This window comes from Martes martes (assembly GCF_963455335.1).
Source record: "Martes martes genome assembly, chromosome: 1".
Lineage (NCBI taxonomy): Eukaryota > Metazoa > Chordata > Mammalia > Carnivora > Mustelidae > Martes > Martes martes.
In genome coordinates, this window is record NC_137888.1 from 55,306,242 (window position 1) to 55,327,765 (window position 21,524).

Below are 21,524 nucleotides of genomic sequence, written 5' to 3' on the forward strand. Positions count from 1 at the left end.
TGTGATCTCTATCTGTCAAATAAATTAATAAAATCTTTAAAACTAAGTTCACTCTCAGCACCTCTTATTTGCATATTTATCACTCAGATCTATTCTTTGTTCTATACCCCTCTTCGACCCATGGGAGGCTGACTGCTATGGACAGAATCATGTCTTCCTTCTGACTTCATTGGATATGACTAATGAGGAAAATGTGTGGGAGATTGGAGGGCAGAAGAGAGCAACACTGGCATGTTTTCCCACATCTCCCTTTTTGCCTGGTCACAAAACGCGATGGCTGCGTTTTTTGTTCTGTTTTTTAACTGAAAGCCAAAGTTCTTGTCAGGCAACCCTTTCTCACAGCTATTTATCTCACCAGGTTCCAGGGGTGGACATTCTTCTAATACTTTCAAACCTAGGAGTGGTCATGGCTCCCTCTGTGGTTAGCGTGGAAGGGCTTCACCATCCCTTGTTCTTCCCTTTGGCCCAGGCTGCACCTCTGTATAGTCCCTACTTTAAACTCATTCAACTAATCCTTTTGACTGCTGCATCTGTTTCCAGCCAGGACCCCAACTGGTGCATCTCCTCTTGTTGTCCCTGTTCCCATTCTGTTTCTAGTCCTTAGGGTCCTCTAACTAGAGCTTATATTCTAGAAATGTCCTAGTCCCAAATCTCTTCTTCTGATGAAAATTTAGTCTACCATATGTTTTATTGGGTGGAAAATCCACTAGAACTAGTCTCACTGGGAAGGCTATTCTGAGGATACTGGTGGTGTTACCTGTCCTGGGACATCTGAATTTTAAGGGCTCATCCCTTATAATCTCAGGCACCATGTTTCTAGAGATGGAAATTCATATGTAGGCAGTAAAGTTGATAGTATCTGTGGTGTCCCTCGGGTAAGCCAGGTGCCGAATGTGGGTGAAAGTCAGAAGACTCAGTTTGACAGGAACAAATATTGCTTGATCCAGTGTTTTGTGAAGCACACACATCAGAGTGGTAGTCCTGCAAAAGGCTTTGAAAAAATAATAAGAGAATATTTCTCTTGTGAAATAATTTTTGGGGATACTGAGTATCTGTTCCTCTTGAAAAGAGAAATTTTATATTAGCTTACTAAAGCTCAGAGTTCTATGGTAAATAAACTGCATTTCCTTTGAGCCAGTTGTATTTCAAATAAGAACAGAATTTTTCAGAATGCTTTGACTTTACTAATAGCATTCTCTCTGGGGCATTGTGTAGAAATTAGGAAGCAAATTGCTTTCTCCTAGAAAATTTGAATATTTAAGCCTTTCATGTGTAGGAAGATGACTGTATCTACTAATAACCATTACTCTCCCTTGTTTCTGAATTTTACATATTTGATTTTCCAGGAATTCTGGAAAATAAGTTATAATAGTATAATAGTATAAAAGTTATAATAAGTATAATAAGTATAATAAAAGAGCTTAGAATCTTCTGCCAAATCCATGCATTGTTCTATTACTTTTAACTTGTTTTTTTCTTTTCTACCTGAATAATTATGTCTTCTAGAGGAACTTAGAGTATAAACTCAATGAAAATACGAATCATCAATATAGTCTAATCAGATGTTATTTAGCACCATAATTAATTTTGAATAATTTCATATTTTAAAATTACATAATTGGAAGCACAGGGCCCCTCCCCTCCTGCCTTTCATAAAGTTGTTTCCATACCAGATTCAGTCTCACTAAAGAATGATTTACCAGAATAGAGAAAAAACACACAGAGATTAGTTCTGTTTCTATTAAAAAAAAAAGTATTTGAAAGATCCTTTAAAATAAGGAGTCATCTTTAGTGCCTGGGTGGCTCAGTCAGTTAAGTGTCTGACTCTTGCTCAGGGTCCTGAGATCAAGCCCTGCATGAGGCTCCATGCTCAATGTGGAGTCTGTTCCTCCTCTCTCTCTGTCTCTCTCTGGAATAAATAAATACAATTTAAAAAAATAAGGAGGCATCTTTTATTCCAACCATTTTATTTAGTACATGTTATTGGAAATAATTTAAACAATGGACAGATTTGTAAAGTGTAAAGCCAGAGTTCCAGGTAATCTCCTATTAGTAACTACTATTAATGGTTTGAAACTCTGTAAACTTTAAAATACATATTCATATATGTGTATGGGTAGTATATATCCTTGTATGATATATACAAATATAAATAAATATACTATGGTGATAAAGATTAAAATAAAGATAATAGGTGACCATCAAAAAAGAGACTTGGAAATTGGGCTTCTTTCTATAAACTATGACCCATTTTTCTGAGTGTGGGAGCTCTGAATGGCAGCTGCCATTTTGATATGTTTTTCTTTTTCTTTTTTTGGGGGGGGGCGACAAAACTTCAATTTTGTTGGCCTTAAAATTCTCATTTCTTGACAGGTGCCCATCAGAGCCACATACCTTCCCCCAAAGTTCCCTATATTTTTAACTGCTCCAAGCTTGTCAGGACAAATCTGCTTAGTCCAGCTATCTGCTAAACTTCATTTCAATAACCCAACTCATTAAAAAGTACTACAGAAGCCTCATGTTTATTTATTATTTGAACATGACTCATAAAGCCATCATTCAAATCTCCAATTGCACTCACTAGTGTATTTCATAACAAATATAAATCCATAAGCTTTTTTATATTCTGATAATGTCTCCATGTGTTCAGCCACCTATATTTAATGAAAAGCTATCTTTTTTTCTCTCCTGACAAATTTCAAACATATGTGAAGCCATCTAATGCACAGGCACAGACTTCCTGTGTGACCTTGGACAATCTTGCTCTATCTCCTGATTTTATAAATCTACAGAATGGGGAACATTGTCATGCAGATCACCTTTCAAAAGTATTATAATAATTGGAAATTGTGAAGTAGTTCATATCTATCAGCAGATGTTTTATCATTTTAGAAATGACAGTCATGGGTCATGTTCATTAACTGAGTAAAACCATTAAGTAATCATTCAACATGTACCACAGGCTGCCTTGCTGACCTGAAGGAATAGGATATACCCTTTCTTGATCCTGCCTCTCTCCTCTGCTCTTGCCTTCCCCCAGAGTTCTGCAGACTGGTAGATGTCACATAGACTTGAGGCAGGGAAGCCCTCAGTAGCTTGGTAGTTGGTACTGGCCCAACTGGTTCACTTGGTTTGAGACTATGTCCCTGTTGGGCTGTCCTGACATGTACATCTCTGGGGTAACTGCAGGATTCCTGCATTTTCACCGGAATTATTCTCACTAAAGCTGACCTCTGTAACCAAAGCCAACCACTAATGGATTTGTGTTCTGTGGATCAACCAGGGTATCCCTGTTCCTTCTTGCCCCATCCTCTACACTATTCTTGCTTGAACAGGGGAGGCCTGCACAGAAATCTCCAGTCCTGAGACCCCTTTTGTCTCCCACATCTTCTCTCAGCCCCTGCTGACATAAATGGGTTTCTACTTTGCCCATGTTTCAAGATTTCAAGGTTGCCATGCTCCTACTTAGGTAATGTATACAGTTTCCTTTTTTTTTTTTTTTTAAGATTTTATTTATTTATTTGACAGACAAAGATCACAGTAGGCAGAGAGGCAGGCAGAGAGAGAGGGAGGAAGCAGGCTCCCTGCTGAGCCCGATTCGGGGCTCCATCCCAGGACCCTGGGATCATGACCTGAGCGGAGGGCAGAGGCTTTAACCCACTGAGCCAGCCAGGCACCCCTGCAGTTTCCTTTTGAGCCCGAGGCTTCTATTTTCCTTGCTAGGTATCCTAGGTACAAAGTTCAGTCCCTCACAACCCCTCACAACTGCCCAACAGCTGGGCTCTCTCCTTCTGAATTGATCTCCATTCCTATGTCCTACCTAGTTATCGGATGGATCCTTCTAATTCTTTGTTGTCCTCTGGTCCCTACATGAACCTGAGACTTCTATTCCCTTGAGCTCTTGGTCTCTGGGCATCCAGGCCTCCTTCATCCCAACCTGTTACCCTGTTAATGGATGGTGCTGAATAAAATGTTCTCTGGCCAAGTAGGTTTAGAAAAAGCTCTGTTAAAGTGTTTATTCAGGTTTACTTTTTATAGAAGTTACCTATGATTTTAATATACTCATAGGCATCCATGAAGGTGAAAATAATAGTTTTTCCAAATATATCTGTTGCAGGAGCATTTATCTCCAAGTTTCCTTTAAGGCCTAGTGTTCTATGAAATGTATTTTGAAAATGCTTTTTTAGAAGAGTAGGGAATTTCCATGATCTCTTTCTGTTTTATAGATTCTGATTCAATGATTCACAAGAAATATTTGGGGGAAAGCAATTGAATTGGAAAAATCTGTTAGTGTTGAGTCTTTATTCCTTCAAAGAATAAAGAAGCACTGTATTTTGGTTACTAGGAAGTTGTTTTCTATAATGGAGCAAAGAGAAAGCAGAAGATTAACATTCTTTTATTTATTCAATCATTGTGAGAATATTTATTGAGAACTACAGTGTGCCAAACATTATTGTAGATGCTGGGGTTTTCATGGTGAATAAAATCAATACTCTCCCTGCCCCAAGAATCTTATAGAAATCAGCAAGAGTAAGATATTCTGCTAGCCATTTAATATTTTTATTCGGAGTCTGTGCATCAAAAGTCTCATTTTTAAATTTTCCTTAAAGTTTTACTTCTTAAAGTTTAAATGCATCCCCTTTCACAGGGGATTCAGGTTTGTCATTTTTCTATAGCTAAAGAAAACTGGTGGAATCCATAATCAAATATCCATAGACACACAATATGCAGCAGATATATGTACCCCCAAACACATACAAACCATATACTCAGATACTACCCAGATCATCTTTGACTAATGCTAAAAATGAACTCTACCATTGACATATACATGCGTTTTTCAGAGCATTATTGAGAACCTTTATATTTTAAAATAACCATGGGGCACTTGTGAAAATGCAGATTCCTGGACTCTGCTCCAAGTATTTGGGTTTAGTAGGGCTCAGGAATATGAGTGTTAAACCAGCGTTACATAGCATACTTATGAATACTAACATTTAGGAACCTCTGATTACTGAGACACTGGAGTGTACATTGAGAGCTGGAGCTCATTGCCAAGTGGCCCTAGACTGCACAGACTCCCATCGGCTGGAGTGAGAGTTGGTGGGAAAGAAGGCAGACACCCGGTCTTTCAGCGGGACCAGGTAAACAAGGCATCTGATACACAGTAATGTTCAAAAAGCCTCAATCCCCTTTCCTCCATTGTGCCTCAAAAAAAACAAAAACAAAAAACAAAACAAAAAAAAACCACGCCCAAAAGCTGAACACACCTGGGGGCTTCTCACTGTTTCCTCCCCTGTTTACTATATTTGAGTTTGTTTCCATGTGAACGCACTTGTGAGGAGATCCCTGGATTCTCTGCAGAGGCATGGGGGACTCCCTCCTGGGCTAATTCATACTTTGCTTTCATTATCATTTTAAAATTAGATTTAGGTATTGATAAAAATCCAAATACCAGAATACAGAAGCTTGTGGGATTTTTGTCTCACGTTAACACAAAAATTTAAGAGCATACTGGTTTCAGATCAAACCTCTAGAAGCCTCCATCACCACATTTCCTGTTTGTAACTGAACAAAGTACACACAAAAGATTTTAAGACACAGAAGAGAGAAACCCGAGGTACGGTTACAGACACGTTTTACTGGCACACGGCTTCTAAAATACCAGAGTACCTTTCCCGAAAAAAAAAAGAGTTTGTGGGAGCCTTTTTAATCCATACATTTCCCTTATGGCTACATAAGGATTTCTCTGACAAAGGAAGCATGTCAGGTAAGTGGCATTTTTAATTCTTTCGTTCTATTCCTGTGCCTAAAAATTCATGAAATGATTTCCACCACTCCAACCAAAAAAAAGTTAAGATTTGGGAAGTAACTAGTTTACATATTATTTTTAAAATGTGAGATAACCTTTAGTATAATTTAGAACATACTTGGAAATATTTTAGTGAATATAAGTTGATTATTTTCTCTTAGAAGAAAAAAATGGGAAGTTGCATAAGATAAAGCTAGTTGTAACTGTTCAGTTAGTGTTCATTGATAATTATGCCATTTACAGTATCTGTTATTTTTAAAGAAACTTTTGTTTTTCATGCATATTCCTCTTTAGTTATAAAACAGGTCGGTAGTAACCTCATCCTAATTCCTTTGAGTTTAAGAATTGTATTATCTTCCCGGAAATTAACCCAATTGCTGATATCAGAGAGGTGATAATTCTGCAACGGCCAGTGAAAATTCGATCTCAGTGGCATGGATCACAAGGCTTGAATCCCCATTGATTAGCTGAGTGTCTGTTCCACATTGATGGTTCATACCCCTTTTAATGTTTTGTGTACTTTTTATGTCTTTAGTAAGTATCTTTTTGTTGTAAAAGAAAAGATACACACTATACCAAGTAAGAGGACTGAAATATATATGAAAAAGAAAAAAATTTACATAGTTCCCACCACCTCAAAAAAACACAAGGTATTACGTTGTATTTCCTTCCCACTATTTCAATACATTCTACATGATTTGCTTTTCATACCTGAAATAATAGTGAACATGAAATCATATACTGAGAATTTTTTTCTAACATTAGAATATAAGTTTTTCCCTTTTCATGATGATTTCTGCCTAATCATTTTAGAAGAATGTAGACAATGACATCCATTAGGCTAATTATAATTTCCTTAGCTATTTCTTTATTGTTGGACATTTATGTTGTAAGCAGTTGTGTTATATTTCAAATGACAGAAAGATGAACATCTCTATATTTTTCCTATATCAAGGGTTATTTTCTTGGGAAAAATTTCTAGAATTGGCATTATTGAGTAAGAGGTTACAAACACTGTAAATCTCATTATTATATAGCTACTCATAAATATCATTGTTATATAGCTGCTCATATATTATATAGCTGTTTTTCCAAGAGTGATGCCAATCCACTCTCATCCTAGTGTGTTTCTCCTGAATAGGCGGGTATCATCTAAAAAAAATCTTTACTGATAAAAGCGTAATATGCTAACCCATTGTTGATAATCATTGATTATAATGAAGCTGAACAGTTTAAATAGGTTTTTAAACTGTTTAGCATCATACAATCTATACATTGTCTAATTATACCTTTTGCTTCATTATAGTGCTTATAGTACTTTTAATATCAATTTGTGTGAGCCATTGATAGGGTAAAGATATTATATATAATTTCTGTGAATTTTCTTCCCAGTATTTTGTTTGCTGGATTTTAAAATCAGTTGATTGGATTAATCACACAGGGAACATAAGCCTGACATATGATTTACATACCTATCTTTATTTTTTCTAGGTTCATAGATTAGCAAAGAACAAAACAACTGTTCCAGTTTTGCCAGTGCCCTGCAAAAAATAGACATGGCAATATTATGAACAGTTGTCATGAGCTGGTGGTGTTGGGGGAATTCTGGAAGGGTGGCAAGGCCAAAGGCATTGAGTATAACATTCAACTATTTCCAGGATTCATTAATTCTAATTTTTTGAGGGGTATGATACAATTTCTTCCCTACAATTTCGTAGTTTAGATGTTCCCTTTCTAGGTAATACAGGAGTTCCCCATTGACAGTTGAGACCTTCCACAATGCCACAGAAGAGATAAAAATATCAAGGGTTTGCTCTTAAAAACTCATAGTTCTTAAAAGGAGGGGAAAAGACTTTAATGTGAGAGAAGAGTCAGACAACAGTATTTTTTACATTTAGATAGGTGAAGTTAAAAAGAAAATTAGTGTAAAAAAGCAAAATTATTCCTAGTTAAGTAAAGCAATGTAAGAAATTAAACCCTAAGTATCCTTGGGTTTCTCCTGCTTAAATGCCTTGCACTCACTGCATTCATAAATCAGCCAATATCATAATTCCTACCATGTTTCTGCATACACATAAAATCAATATTAGCTGAATCAACTGGTGAGAACAATTCCTGAGGGCTACCATTAATTTAGTTTACAAAGTGATCCACAACTTAGTTACAGATTGTTGCTTTTCCAAAAAAAAAAAAAGATTTTCATTGTCTTCACTCAGTTTTCTCTTTCCTTGAGCCTCAATCGCCTAAGAACAATGAACCTTTCCTTTAGAGATGAGATAGGACTAATTTATTAATCATCTTTTAAACTTAGGTGTTCTTTAAGTTAAAGATGGGTCAAAGTCAGTGTGTTTCATCATTTAATTTAGGTAATATGTGCAGTGATTTTAAAGAAGGTCAATCCAGGAAAGATCATCAACATCATTATTGGTCACATTTCCAGACATTTTGAATTTTATTAATTCTCTCAGTATTCCAGAACTAGAAAGAGGAAAGAAAAAAATTAACAGGTCTTCTTACAACAATAAAGAAACATAATAGTTAAAATTTTGTTGGCTGAAGGTTTCCCACACACCCATGACATCCTAAGAGGATCTCGCCAAGGTGCTTCTCCAACAGAAAACAATAAGTATATGTATAAAATGGAGCCCAATGGTGGGTATTAAGGAGGGCACGGATTGCATGGAGCATTGGGTGTTATATGCAAACAATGAATTTGGCCAGCACTTTAATCCCAATAGGGTTTCTCAAGTTGACCAATCCCAATTCTTTAATTTAATTAAACTTTTTAAATTATAAAATTGACAAGTAGTCCAGTCCTGGGGAAATTATAACATAGTGTCTTTTTTTTTTTTTTTGAGGTTGTGCATTTTATTTTTTATTTTTTAAATTTAATTTAATTTAATTTTTTTCCCCGTGATCCATAATTCATTTTATAAACCACACCCATGTGCCCTCCTTAATACCCACCACCAGGCTCACCCAACCCCTCATCCCCCTCCCCTCCAAAACCCTCAGTTTCTTTCTCAGAGTCCACAGTCTCTTATGGTGTGTCTCCCCCTCTGATTTCCCTCAACTCACTTCTCCTCTCCATTGGAGAGTCTTAAAATATGCCCCCCCCCCACCTCCTTCCACAGGTATGTTCCCTTTAACAAATTCAGTTAAGTGTTGGTTAAGAACAACTATGATGTTCTAGAAAGATGTCACACAGATGCGGATCTGAACTCCAGAGTTATAATTGGCTTAGTGAGGTTCAGTGAGATGCAAAAAGTCACACAGCTAGGAAGTGCCTTCACTCAGTCTCCCTCTGCACTTAGAAGCAGGCATTCCAATGCCCTGTATTGCTATCGTCCCTCTGTCCATCACTGTCCTTCCCCAACAGACACCATCCATTTCTCAAATAACCCTCTGTTCATACCAGATCCTTACTTAAGGTGGACAGATACCAAGTTTTGCATTAAAAACAATATCTTATTTACTCAAAATCCTGAGGGTGGATTTCAAAATACCTTCCGGTGCTTCTATCAATGACTCTAATGCCTTTTATTGATGGGGTGATGGGGATGGATGGTAGTGGGATGGGGTGCTGCGTGGATACTGACAACGTGCTACAAAGGGTCCTCAAGAATTCACCTAGTTCCACAGCAAACCGTCATTAACTGTCAGTAAGAAAAACTCTTTTTATGCGTAGGATCCATGGGGATGTTCTATCAGAACTTTTCCTTCGAACTTTCTGGGGTGCCTAAAGCAGATATACCTACTCATGGAATGCAACAAGGAGATGGTCACTGCTCTGACAGAATTTGCAAGCCAAGGGAGAGAAACCATGTTGAAAAGCCATATCCTATAAACTATAAACTCATACAGTTGTGTCAGGTACAGACTTCCTGAAGGAAAACAATTAAGGCATCATATGTATTACCTTTCTATTGTTAGTTAAGTGAAGGCTTCTGCATGAATCAAACCTGCCAGCAGAAAAAGGATACATTTGCTGGGTTTCCCTTCAGAGCACAAGCAAATGTGAATTCCAGCTACAGTGCCTGCCAAGTACTGTTGGCATTAAAGGAGTCAGAGGTCTTATAATTAGAGTGACTACGATTAGCCCCTGGCAGTTGAAAGCTAGATAGAAACCTAAATCATGCTTTTCCTAGCTGTCATTCCCTCACTAATAACTTCTTGAGGCCTTTGGCTTTTTAACAGTGTGAAGAGCTAAATTCAAATTGTGTGGGAGTTCTTTTTAAATTGATAAAAGCTTTTTAAATGAAAGTAATTACAATTATGGAATAATGATACTGAAGATTGCATTTGTTGGGCAAGATCTTTTGAGCACTTTGTGCATCTAATAGTATAAGAAGCATTATCTGTGCTGAATAGACACCCACATGGGTTTGGAGATACTCATACTGCATATGGGAAATAACTGGGTGAAGGGAGGTATGAAAGTATGTGCGAACTCTTACATAGATCTGTCATTCAGGTTGATAATCCTCACCATTTAGCTACTCAATAGCTAAATGTGTATTTTGTTTTGTTTCGATTTTCTCATCTGTGTAAGTTTTTTTGTTTTCAAAATGGGGGCATTTATTGTGGGCAATCAAAAAATTATGAGAGCTGAGGCACCCGACTGGCTCAGTCTTGATCTCAGACTTGTGACTCTGAACCCCACGTTGGGTGTAGAGATTACTTAACATCTTTTTTAAAAAAATTATGAAAGCTGTCAAGAATGTCATGAAATACAAAGTTTCTAAATGAAAATCTGCCTGTTTAAAACTCATATCACATTACACAAGGGAAAAATCTTGGAAAACAGAAGGTTAGATAAGAGTTGGAAACTCCCGAAATCAGAAAAAAACAGAGACCATGCTAAACCAACACCATGCTTTAGAATTTGGCCTAAGTTTTTTTTTTTTTTTTTTAAATTTTTTTTTTTTTTTAGGATTTTATTTATTTATTTGACAGAGAGAGATCACAAGCAGATGAAGAGGCAGGCAGAGAGAGAGGAGGAAGCAGGCTCCCTGCTGAGCAGAGAGCCCGATGCGGGGCTCGATCCCAGGACCCTGGGATCATGACCTGAGCCGAAGGCAGAGGCTTTAACCCACTGAGCCACCCAGGTGCCCCAGAATTTGGCCTAAGTTTTCAAAGGCCTCCAGTTGGTTATGTGAAACAAATTTATTGTTACAGTAAACGACAAAACTGAGCCCTAGAAGAATGTATGGTGTGGTCTAAGTTCTTGCCTTACTGTTGCTAACATATTTCCTGAAAATTACTAGGATTTTGTTAAAGCCTTTACATAAAATAGTAGGCTCATAACCTTGATTTGGTTGTTTCTTTGTAGTTGAGAGCAAATTATTTTCTTGTCCCAATTAATGGACTGATACAACTTTTTCGTGTTCCTTTTAGTTAAAGAAGATAAAGGGAAACTTCTAATTGAAATATAATTTTGTGCAAATGTTAGGATATTTTATAGCTAGAATCAGTGTAATTATAAAAATAAGATGAGGGGTTTTTGCCTTGAAGTATGCCTTTTTATACAGCACTCTATTCTATTTGCCCAAACCACAACTGTTTATTGAATATAGACTAAATACTAGATACGATGAGAACTGGAAAGAAAAAATACAAAAAACTAAGTACGAAGTAAATTGTTAGTTCTCTCAAGGGTAAGTTCTAGACATCTATTATTCCTTCCTTCTTTCTTTCTTTGCTTTCTTACCCTTCCCCCTGAAAGAGAGTTATTTGAAGTACATAAAGCATATAGTCCTGTATAAGGGTTAACCAAATAGATCAGGACAAAGGAAAATAAGGAGAAGTGGATACAATTAGGTCACAAAAATGAGTATCATATAATCGCAGAGATTTGCTTAAGATAAATTGTTTATCAAATGATACAAATGCAAATGATTAAATTGCAGCCAGATGGCTGACGGTAATAGTCACATGAACCATAAGGGTGAAAACGTGCCAGTTCTTGGGGAGATCCCAGCTTCTTCTACCAGAGATGCCAAGTGGTATATTCAACGATGTCTTCTAGTCCATAGACTCCTTATAATTAATGAATTCAATAGCAAGTTTCATCCAGCTGGTTCTTTTCCCTAAAACAAGATTCATTTTGCCTGATAACATAGGCAGAAATTGTATAAAATGGAAGAAAACAAAAAGAGCGACAAAGCGTTTTAATTTTTATTTTCTGACTATAACCTGCAGTTCAGGATTCTGTTGCCATTTGAAGGCAGATTGTCAGCTGAAATGGAAACAGCCTTGATATTCTCTTAAAGCATTTTGGGAGTATAACTGGGATATGTCCCAGTTATACTGGGAAAGCCATCGAAGCCCATTCTACATCCATTCAGAGGCAGATCCAGGGAGAACTTACAGACAGCGTGAAAATTTCCTTCCCCAAACAGTTTTGCATCCTTTCAGCATGTGCATAAGTGAATGATCAAGGTCCCAAAGTATATGTTATAGGATTTGATGCAATAATTCTAGACCGAACTATTTTTTTTCAATTACAAGTTTTCTAAAGTAAACATTCTTTTTTCTTTTTTTTCCAAGTTTTTATTTAAATTCCAGTTAGTTAACATACAGTGGAATGTTCGTTTCAGGAGTAGAATTTAGTGATTCCTCACTTACATACAATATCCTGTGCTTAGCACAAGTGCCCTACTTAATGCCCATCAACTATCTAGCCCATCCCCCACCCACCTCCCTGCCAGCAGTTTGTTTTCTTCAGCTTGCCTCTCTCTTTTTTTCCCTTATGTTCTCAAATTCCACATATGAGTGAAATCATATGGTATTTTCTTTCTCTGACTTAATTCACTTAGCATAATACTCGCTGGCTCCATCTACATTGTTGAGAATGGCAAGATTTCATTCTTTTTGATGGCTGAGTAATATTCCATTGTACATATATACCACTTCTTCTTTATCCATTCATCAGTTGATGGACATTTGGGCTCTTTCCATAATTTGGCTACTGTTGATGCTGCTGCTATAAACACTGGGGTACACTTACCCTTTGAATTAATATTTTTGTATCCTGTGAGTAAATACCCAGGAGTGTGATTGCTGGGTCATAGGGTAGTTCCATTTTTAACTTTTTGAGGAACCTCCACACTATTTTCCAGAGTGGCTCCACCAATTTGCATTCCTACCAACAGTGTAAAATGGCTCCCTTTTCTCCACATCCTCACCAACATCTGTTGTTTCCTGTGTTGTTAATTTTAGCTATTCTGACAGGTGTGAAGTGGTATCTCATTGTGGTTTTGATTTGTATTTCCCTGATGATGAATGATGTTGAGAATCTTCTCATGTCTGTTTGCCATCTGTAAAAATTAGATTTGACTACTTCTAACATAAGATTACAAGTTATCCAATTTGGTTACCGGTAAATCATTAATACATCTATCAAATGCTTCATTAGAAACAAAGCAACTTTCTGGCCAACTCTATAAAAAATTAGCTGTGATAAGTATTGTTAAGTAACCTATACTGTATTATGGTATATATAATTACTAGGCTAAAAAAAATGGATATTTGCCTAAAACAATAATTTGATCTTTAAGTAGTTACTTAAAGATTGAAGATTGTCCATTCTTTCTCTAACAATAACAAGACAGAACAACTATTTCATGAGGCCACTCTTGATTTATAATAACCATGTTATCAGCACATAGGAAAACGCTTATTTTTCTATTCTCATACTGGAAGAGTATGCATTTAATAAGTGAACATAAAGACATTGATCTTTAAGGTAAAGGTTGAAGAAAGTGAAAGCACATCTCATTTCATGTCTCTGGAAGTTATTGTGCATTCTGTGAGGAGATTATTTCTCCTCACTCTGACTCTTAGGTCATTACCATCCCAGCATTATGCAGGTGTAAATTTCCCAAGGTTGCATCTGGCTCATACAGCTTACCTCAACTAGTGGTATTTTCTAGATTCCTTTTCCCAGAGATTTTGCTGAGCCCAACCAAACTCCTTAAAGACTTATTTTTACTTTTTAAATTTTTTAAAAAAGCTTTTATTTACTTATTTTACAGACAGAGATCACAAGTAGACAGAGAGGCAGGCAGAGAGTGACGGGGGGGGGGGGTGGTGGTGGGAGTGGGCAGGGTCCCCGCTGAGCAGACAGCCCGATGCGGTGCTCGAAACCAGGACCCTGAGATCATGACCTGAGCCAAAGGCAGAGGCTTAACCCACTGAACCACCAGGTGCCCCAAAGACTTATTTTTAAACAAGAAAAGAAAATTTTATGTTTAGAGTGGTGGACACCCCATAAATTTAATCAGATTAGTAGCTATTTGCAAGCATGCAAACCACTTGTTCCAAGCTTCCTGGGGAAAAAAAAAATAATCTGTAGGTTTTTCAGTAAATACAGATTCAGGGCAGAGAGAATTAGAATGTTGTAGATGAGCACTTACACCAAGATTACAGTGGCCTAATGTGCTATTCTCCTTCTCACAAGGATCTGGTCCCTAGCTGCTGGAAGGTAGGTCCTTTCTCAACAGTACTAGAGACAACTGTAATAGAATCTTCAGCTTGTCTTCCCAAAGTTGTGGGTGTGTTTAGACCTCATACTTGATCAGAACCTTTCTGTTGGCCCTAGTCATTACATTACCCATCTTCATGCCACTCATTTTCTATTTAGTTAGTTGATACATGCTTAGTGAGAACCTACTTTGTACTGAATAGGTTGCAGAAATAAAAATAGGAATCTTACTGGTAGTAAGATGAGAATAACAATAATTTTCAGTTATATATTGAGGAAGACATGAGAATAAAAGGTATAGCACAGAAAACACAGTCAATGGTATTGTAATAGTGTTGTATGACAGCAGAAGCTAACTGCACTTGTGATGAGCCTGGCATAACACATAGAAATGTTGTACCTCTGAAACTAATGTAACATTGTGTGTCAGCCATACTCAAATAAAATTTTTTTTTTAAAGAATAATAGCTAACATTTATTGAGCATCTTATTAATGAGGAACACTCTTCTATGAATCTCAATCTCCACAAAAATAGGTACAATGAGGAAATGGAGGCATGAAGACCACAATGAACATGACCTTCTTTCAGTCCTTCAAGAAATTCAGTTAAGTAGAGAGAGAATTTTATACATAAATGATTACCTCAACAAATATTACCTCAATATTTGTTGAAATATAGAGATATAAAAGATACCACTTGGTGGGGGGCAGGCAGCATAGAGTGAATGCTTCAAAGAAAATGCAGTCTTGAAGGATGACTAGGAATTTGTTAAATAGTTAAGGGGGAAGGCATTTCAGGCAAAGGGGCAAATACACAGAGACATAAGGACATGAAATGGTAAGTATGGTATCTATTGAGAATCTTAAGTGCCTCGGAATGACTGGAGCATGGTATATTATTGGGCAGGCATAGCAGATAAGTCCTAAAAGATAGGAAACCTAAAGTAATATTTTGTGGAAATAGTTCATGGTGAGGAAAGAAAAGTGTGATGTTCTCTATGCTTAGGGCAGAAATAGGAGCAAGTTCCTTCTCCTGGGAGAAAAGACAAGGGAACAACTTCCTCCAAAAACGACAAAGGAGGGGACTATATGAGACAGCGTGTGGAAAGATAGTAGTTACCAGGAATGGTGTTCAATGAACCGAAAGAGCCATAAACATAAAGTCTGGACCAATTGAAATAATAGGAACAGAGGCCAGATCAACCTGGAAAGGGTCTGCTTAATACTGTGTTTTAAAACCTGAGCCATCATTGTATCAAAATCCTATAAGACATATATATCATTTGATCTAGCAAATCAAGAATTTCTAACGTGGGAAAAAATTCAGGTTGGATATATAGTTATAGCTACAGATATTCATCACAACATTGCTTATAACTAAAAATCACAAGCAACTTAAATATCTAATGATAAGGGATTGTTTAAATTATGGAAAATTCTCTCAATGGAATACAGGGCAGCTAAAAGAAATGAAAGCATATTTTATTTATAGGAAAAATGCACTATAGATTATTGGTGTGAAAGTAGATAATAGTATAGTCAGTATAAATGAATCATATGTTTTTGTCTCTAACAATTTCTATATGGAGAAAAATAACTGCAAGTATATGAACCAAGGTGTTCACAGTGGTCATCTCTTGAAAATAGGATTGTTGTTGATTCTTAGCTTTCTGTTTTTGCTTGCCTGAGTTTACTAATTGTTTTTTATTGTGAACAAGAATGATATATACAACAAGTCTGGCCTCTGTGTAGCAACTGAAGTTCATTTATTTGTCACCAAATACAGTGACTGTAGAGGGGAGTGATTCGAGTCTACTTGACAGACTGAATATCCTGAATTGATAATTGTGATCTATCTCGATAGAAAATATAGTACGTGCCCTCAAATTGCCTTAAGATTTAAGATGTGGAAGAACCTAGAACTGCGTCTAGACTATGGGTCCGTAAGTGACAAATACAAGAAGTCTTTAATAACAGAATTCATTGATTTAACCATTAGTTTGATAATAGAAAACATAAACTAATACCTTTGTATTGTGATAGCAGAGAGGGAAACTGAGACCCATCTGGCAATTAAGACAGCTTGCTGGCGCCATTTGTTCACAATTATAGTCACATTAACCACCTGAGAAGGACTATTATCAATGGGCAGTGGGGAACAAGCTCTCTTTGAAAGCATGTCTTAAAAATTCCCTCTGATCCAGCAATTATATTCTCAGGAGCCTCTTTCTACAGATAAGCCCACATATATACAAAAGTCCTGTCCAGTGAAGTTCATTGCATTATTGTTTATAAGAGAAACATTTTTAAAAAATCAGAATGTCCATCTTAGAGAAGTGGGTAGATGAATTATAGTACAGCAATACTGCATGATTCCAGGTAGCCACTAAAAATAACATAAACATGGCAAAAATCCCCCAGACACATCAGTAACTTTTTAAAAAAAGGCTAATTAGTATAAAATTTGTGACCCATTTATGCTCTAATAGAGAATCTTACATGTTATTCTAGGAATTGCTCGGATTTTTGATACTGCTAGGATTTTTTAAATGTATACTCAGTAGGCACGTGTGTTTTTTTCATAAACATAAAAGTCAAAGAAATAATTCTAGGAATATAGACAGTACCACGCAAAACCTAGAATTTCTGGTATATTTTAAGTAGTTAATGATTACTATGTTGTAGAATTCTCATAAATATTTATGGTATGATGTTCATGATAAATAAATAAGGCCTTTTTAAACCTTAGTGTTTTTAACCAAATTAATTGATAGGTCTATTGGAGAATTAAAAACTATTCAAGTCTTCTCAGTTTTCTTAAACTTTATGAAACATAAAAATTCCCTTAAAGAAAATAAAACCAGGGGCTTCTGGGTGGCTCAGTCATTAAGCATCTGCCTTCAGCTTAGGTCATGATCCCAGAGTCCTGGGATTGAGCCCTGCTTCTGGCTCCCTGCTCAGTGGGAAGCCTGCTCTCCCTCTCCTACTCCCCCTGCTTGTGTTCCCTCTCTGGCTGTCTCTCTCTCTGTCAAATAAATAAATAAAATCTTAAAAAAAAAAAAGAAGAAGAAAGAAAATAAAACTACACATTTCACTACCATTATCAGTTAACTTTTCCCATTTACTAATGAATTCTTTAAAAATCTTTATAAATCATGTGTATTATGCCTGGCACTGCAGAGCAGAAGGCAGAGATGGTCCTATCCTTTGTGGACTTTATGGTATTTCGAACACCTAAATAACATGGCATGAAATTAAAAAGGAGGTAGCAGACATTAGTAGACAGATCTGTTTGTGTTTAAAGAGCCACAGACTAGTTCAAACAAAAGCCAAGTATATATAAATAAGCAATATGCAAATTATGTGCATATATGTAGATATACATCTTTATCACAAATGTTCATTTGAAGATAAATGATGCGAAGGAAAGAAAGAAGGAAGGGATGGAGGGAGGGAGGGAGGGAGTGGGGATGGAAGGAGGAAGGGAAGGAAGGAAGGAAGGGAGGAAAACAGAGGTCCTCTAATACACAGGTCCACTGAGGGCAATTCAACAACCACACTGCAATGTCAGTAAGTACTCAAAAAAAAAAAAAAAAAAAAGAACAATTCAAACATCAAATTTGAGATATAGAAAATAAGTAAAAGGGCAGCACAAAGGACATTTTGGTCTAAGGATTATTTGCTGGTTTAAAGACAGGATAGGGAAGCAAGACTAATTTCCCTCCTGTTAGGGGTTTGCCTGTTCTGCATCTAACATTATGCTATTTAGATTTCTTTGAAAGGGCCGAGCATGGTGTCTGATTTGGGGAAGTCATAGAAGGAGCTAAGGCTGGGAAGGAACATAAGCTCTGTCGTAGCTACCGTCACATGCCATTTCTGCTTGTCTTTGCACATCTGTGTCCCCAGCTAAACAATGCCTTGAGGGTCAAGATTCTGTTTTCTTTACCTTTGATTCCCAAATATAAGGCACAGGTCCTGACACAGAAGAGATGTCTGATATTGGTTGAACACATAAATATATAGTGTTAGAGAATCATAAGCTACTTTTCTGGGGTCAGTATTCACATGACTATTTGGCTACTAAGATAATTGTCTAATTTTTATACATATATATGTATGCATATATAAATATATAAAATTATAATATATACATATAAAATATATTTATATAAAATAAATATTAATAAAATATAAATTATGTAATAAATATATGTTTATAATTAATATGTAATGTTTATATAGTATATGATATATGGTATAGACTATATGTATACACATATGCATATTATATATAAAATCAATATATTTATATGTAAGTATAATGTATTTTATATATGCATTATACATAAATATACACATAGTGCAATAGATCTAAATACATAAATAATTATCTTATAAATTACTCATATACATGTAAAGATTACCATAAATAACCAAGGACAACTGATAGGCAATAGCCCACAAACCCCCTATGGCTCAGGAATGAAAAAAGAATCTCTACACAAGGGTAAAGAGGAGCATAATTATTTATAGAAGGGGATAGGTGGTTTTCCATAAATAAAATATATATGACTATATCTGAAGATTAAAGAAAGGGAAAAAGTATGGCAAATTATCATTCTGGATAATCTGGATGATTTTCATTTTGAATCAAAGTCTTAATAATCTGTCACCAGTTGTCAAATATTAGCAGCTAGACTAAAAACATCTTTCAAATCATCAACACTGAGAATGAGGGAAACTTGCTTCCTTTTGTCCATGCTGAATACAGGGACATAATAGCAATACCCATTTGAAATCTGTAAGGCGGCTTTGTTTGTCAATGGTAATTAATTTCTTGGCAGAGGACTTGTTCTTCATTATGAATAAAAACTATGGTTTTAATTGTGGGAATGTTTAATTCAAAACAAATTGGTGAGCAACTATTATGTTATAGGTTTTGTTTTTTTTTTCCAGGAAACTCTGAATGCCAGTTTTATGCCTGGATAATTGTAGCCTTTTTGGGGTTAGCTCTGGTTGTATCACTGATCTTCAATATTTCCCACTATGTGGAAAAGCAGCGACAAGGTAAGACATTTTGAAAAATAGCCAGATAGTACCAGCTCGAATAGAAACAAGTCACTGGAAAACCTACAGAAGAAGACCATTTTTTGAAATGTCATGAAATAGGGTATTTTCATCTGTAGGAATCCTATATGATACTTTTTTTCTACCCTTAGGTTTCTCTTAATTTAAAAATGCCATCATATTACAATATAAACAGACTCCCAATCTTGGTTTTCTCTCTGCCTTAACAAATATAGAGTAGGAAGGAATTGTCCTGGTAAAATGTAGTTTTCCTCCTCCAACTCAACAGCTCATGAAATTGTAGCCTCTTCTGCAGCAGCCATAAAATTTCTCACTGATAGCTGATGGAAAGAGTGGAGACCCAAATCCTCAAGCTTCCACTCAAGCCTACTCAAACCCCTCAGCATCAGTCAGAGCCTCTGAAGTGCAGTTAGCTGGACTGGGATCAGAAGAAAAAGGGCAAAGCAACAGGCTGACCCACAGGCTTATTATCTAACACTCCTGGGGTCAGCTGTTCCTTTAAACAAGCTGGTCAGAAGTTTTAGCCATGTGGCTTTCACCCTCCTGAACGTGCCTGAAATAGTTCAACACCCAGCAATGGCACAATCTTTGCACACCACTGGCATTCAATACAAGTGTGTTGGGTGGATGGATGGATGGATGGATGGATAGATATGAAAGTCCAGCTATTTCTGGGAGCAGGACATTTCAGTGGTTCTAATGAATAGAAAAGAAAATGTCAATACATTTTAACAGATGAAAAGAAGTAAAACAAAGTTAGTAAAATTGCATTAGACACATGACCAAGAAAAACTGCATGAAGCTAATTTAGACAATGGTTAGAATCTGGGAGAGTCCTTGATCCTCTTGGGATAACACAAATATAAAATATAAAGACAGTGTTACTGTCATACCTCTCAAAAAAGATGAGAGGCGCTAGAAAGTGAGGCGGTATAGCTGAGGTCACACGTCTACTCAATAACAAAGTCAAGAATAAGGGTCCTGTCTAATTCTCTGTCCAAAGTGATTCCCACCAGCACACGCTGCTTTTACATTGCTGACCAACTGTCCTCGGCCAGAAACTCAACACTCTATTACATCATTTCTAAGCCTGAAATGCCAGGAAGGCAATGCTTTTTCATTAGCAATGATTTCAATAATTCTTTTTTTTAAATTTTTTATTTTTTATTAACATATAATGTATTATTAGCCCCAGGGGTACAGGTCTGTGAATCACCAGGTTTACACACTTCACAGCACTCACCATAGCACATACCTTTACCAATGTCCATAACCCAATTAATATTTCTTTTTTAAATCAAATGTTTTTTGAAACAAATTTCATAAGTGAGATACATGAATGACCCATCCTCTAACATTTTTGAAAAAGGCTTCTGTCATAGAAAAAAATGAGCTAAGAGCAGCACTTTTCTTTATATAATAGCTTAAAATGACTATATTTTAATTTCTCCACTAAGATATTTTATGAATGCAGATAATACTGTCACTTGTATTAGAAAAAGGTGAATTGAGGAGGACCTGGATGGCTCCACCAGTTAAACATCTGACTTCAGCTCAGGTCATGATCCCAGGGTCCTGGGATCAAGTCCTACCTCAGGCTCCCTGCTTAGTGGGGAACCTCCTTTTTCCCCCTCCCTGTGTCCCTCCCCTTGCTTGTGCTCTCTCTCTCTCAAATAAATAAATAAAATCTTTTAAAAAAGAAAAAGGTGAATTGAGAGCTATAGAGTTGAAATAATTTAGGACGGAAGCCAGGACAAGAATAACCATGTGAACTAATACTTCACTCTCTGTTGATTTTGGTGCAGGTCTCCAGAGTTTCCAGTCCCTGTGTGGGACCAAGGAACAAGTGTCCTTCTCAGTTCTCATTTTTTGGTAGTTTGTGCTTTGGAATTTATTTATCTGTATTCATACCATTTGCCACCAAATGGACTCCTTTTGGGAGTTGTTCTCTTATAACGGTTAGTTGACCACTACCAAAAGACAGTAGACTAACTTTTTAAGAAAGAAAACAAGGAAGAAAGGAAAGGAGGAAGGGAGGAAGGGAAAGAGAAAGGCTTTTTCTTAAAAAAAAAAAAAAAAACAACAGATTTTTTTTTTCATTTCAATTGTGTCTCAGGCGTGCCACAAATTACTTTGTC

The 21,524-nt window shown here is 36.4% G+C and overlaps 1 protein-coding gene across 2 annotated transcripts in view; it reads left to right on the forward strand.

Annotated features, from left to right (window-relative positions):
- The first annotated feature begins 5,333 nt into the window (after nt 1–5,333).
- Nucleotides 5,334–21,524, forward strand: part of TRAT1 (T cell receptor associated transmembrane adaptor 1) — a 37,081-nt gene continuing 20,890 nt past the window's right edge. The window contains exons 1-2 of one of the 2 annotated variants that reach the window (XM_080824473.1): nt 5,334–5,770; nt 19,255–19,365. In XM_080824473.1, the coding sequence (XP_080680599.1) occupies nt 5,764–5,770; nt 19,255–19,365 (118 nt within the window). In that variant the 5' untranslated portion in view covers nt 5,334–5,763. Of the gene's footprint in view, nt 5,771–18,628; nt 19,366–21,524 lie in introns of those variants that run through there. The other variant, XM_080824472.1, reaches the window with a different exon arrangement.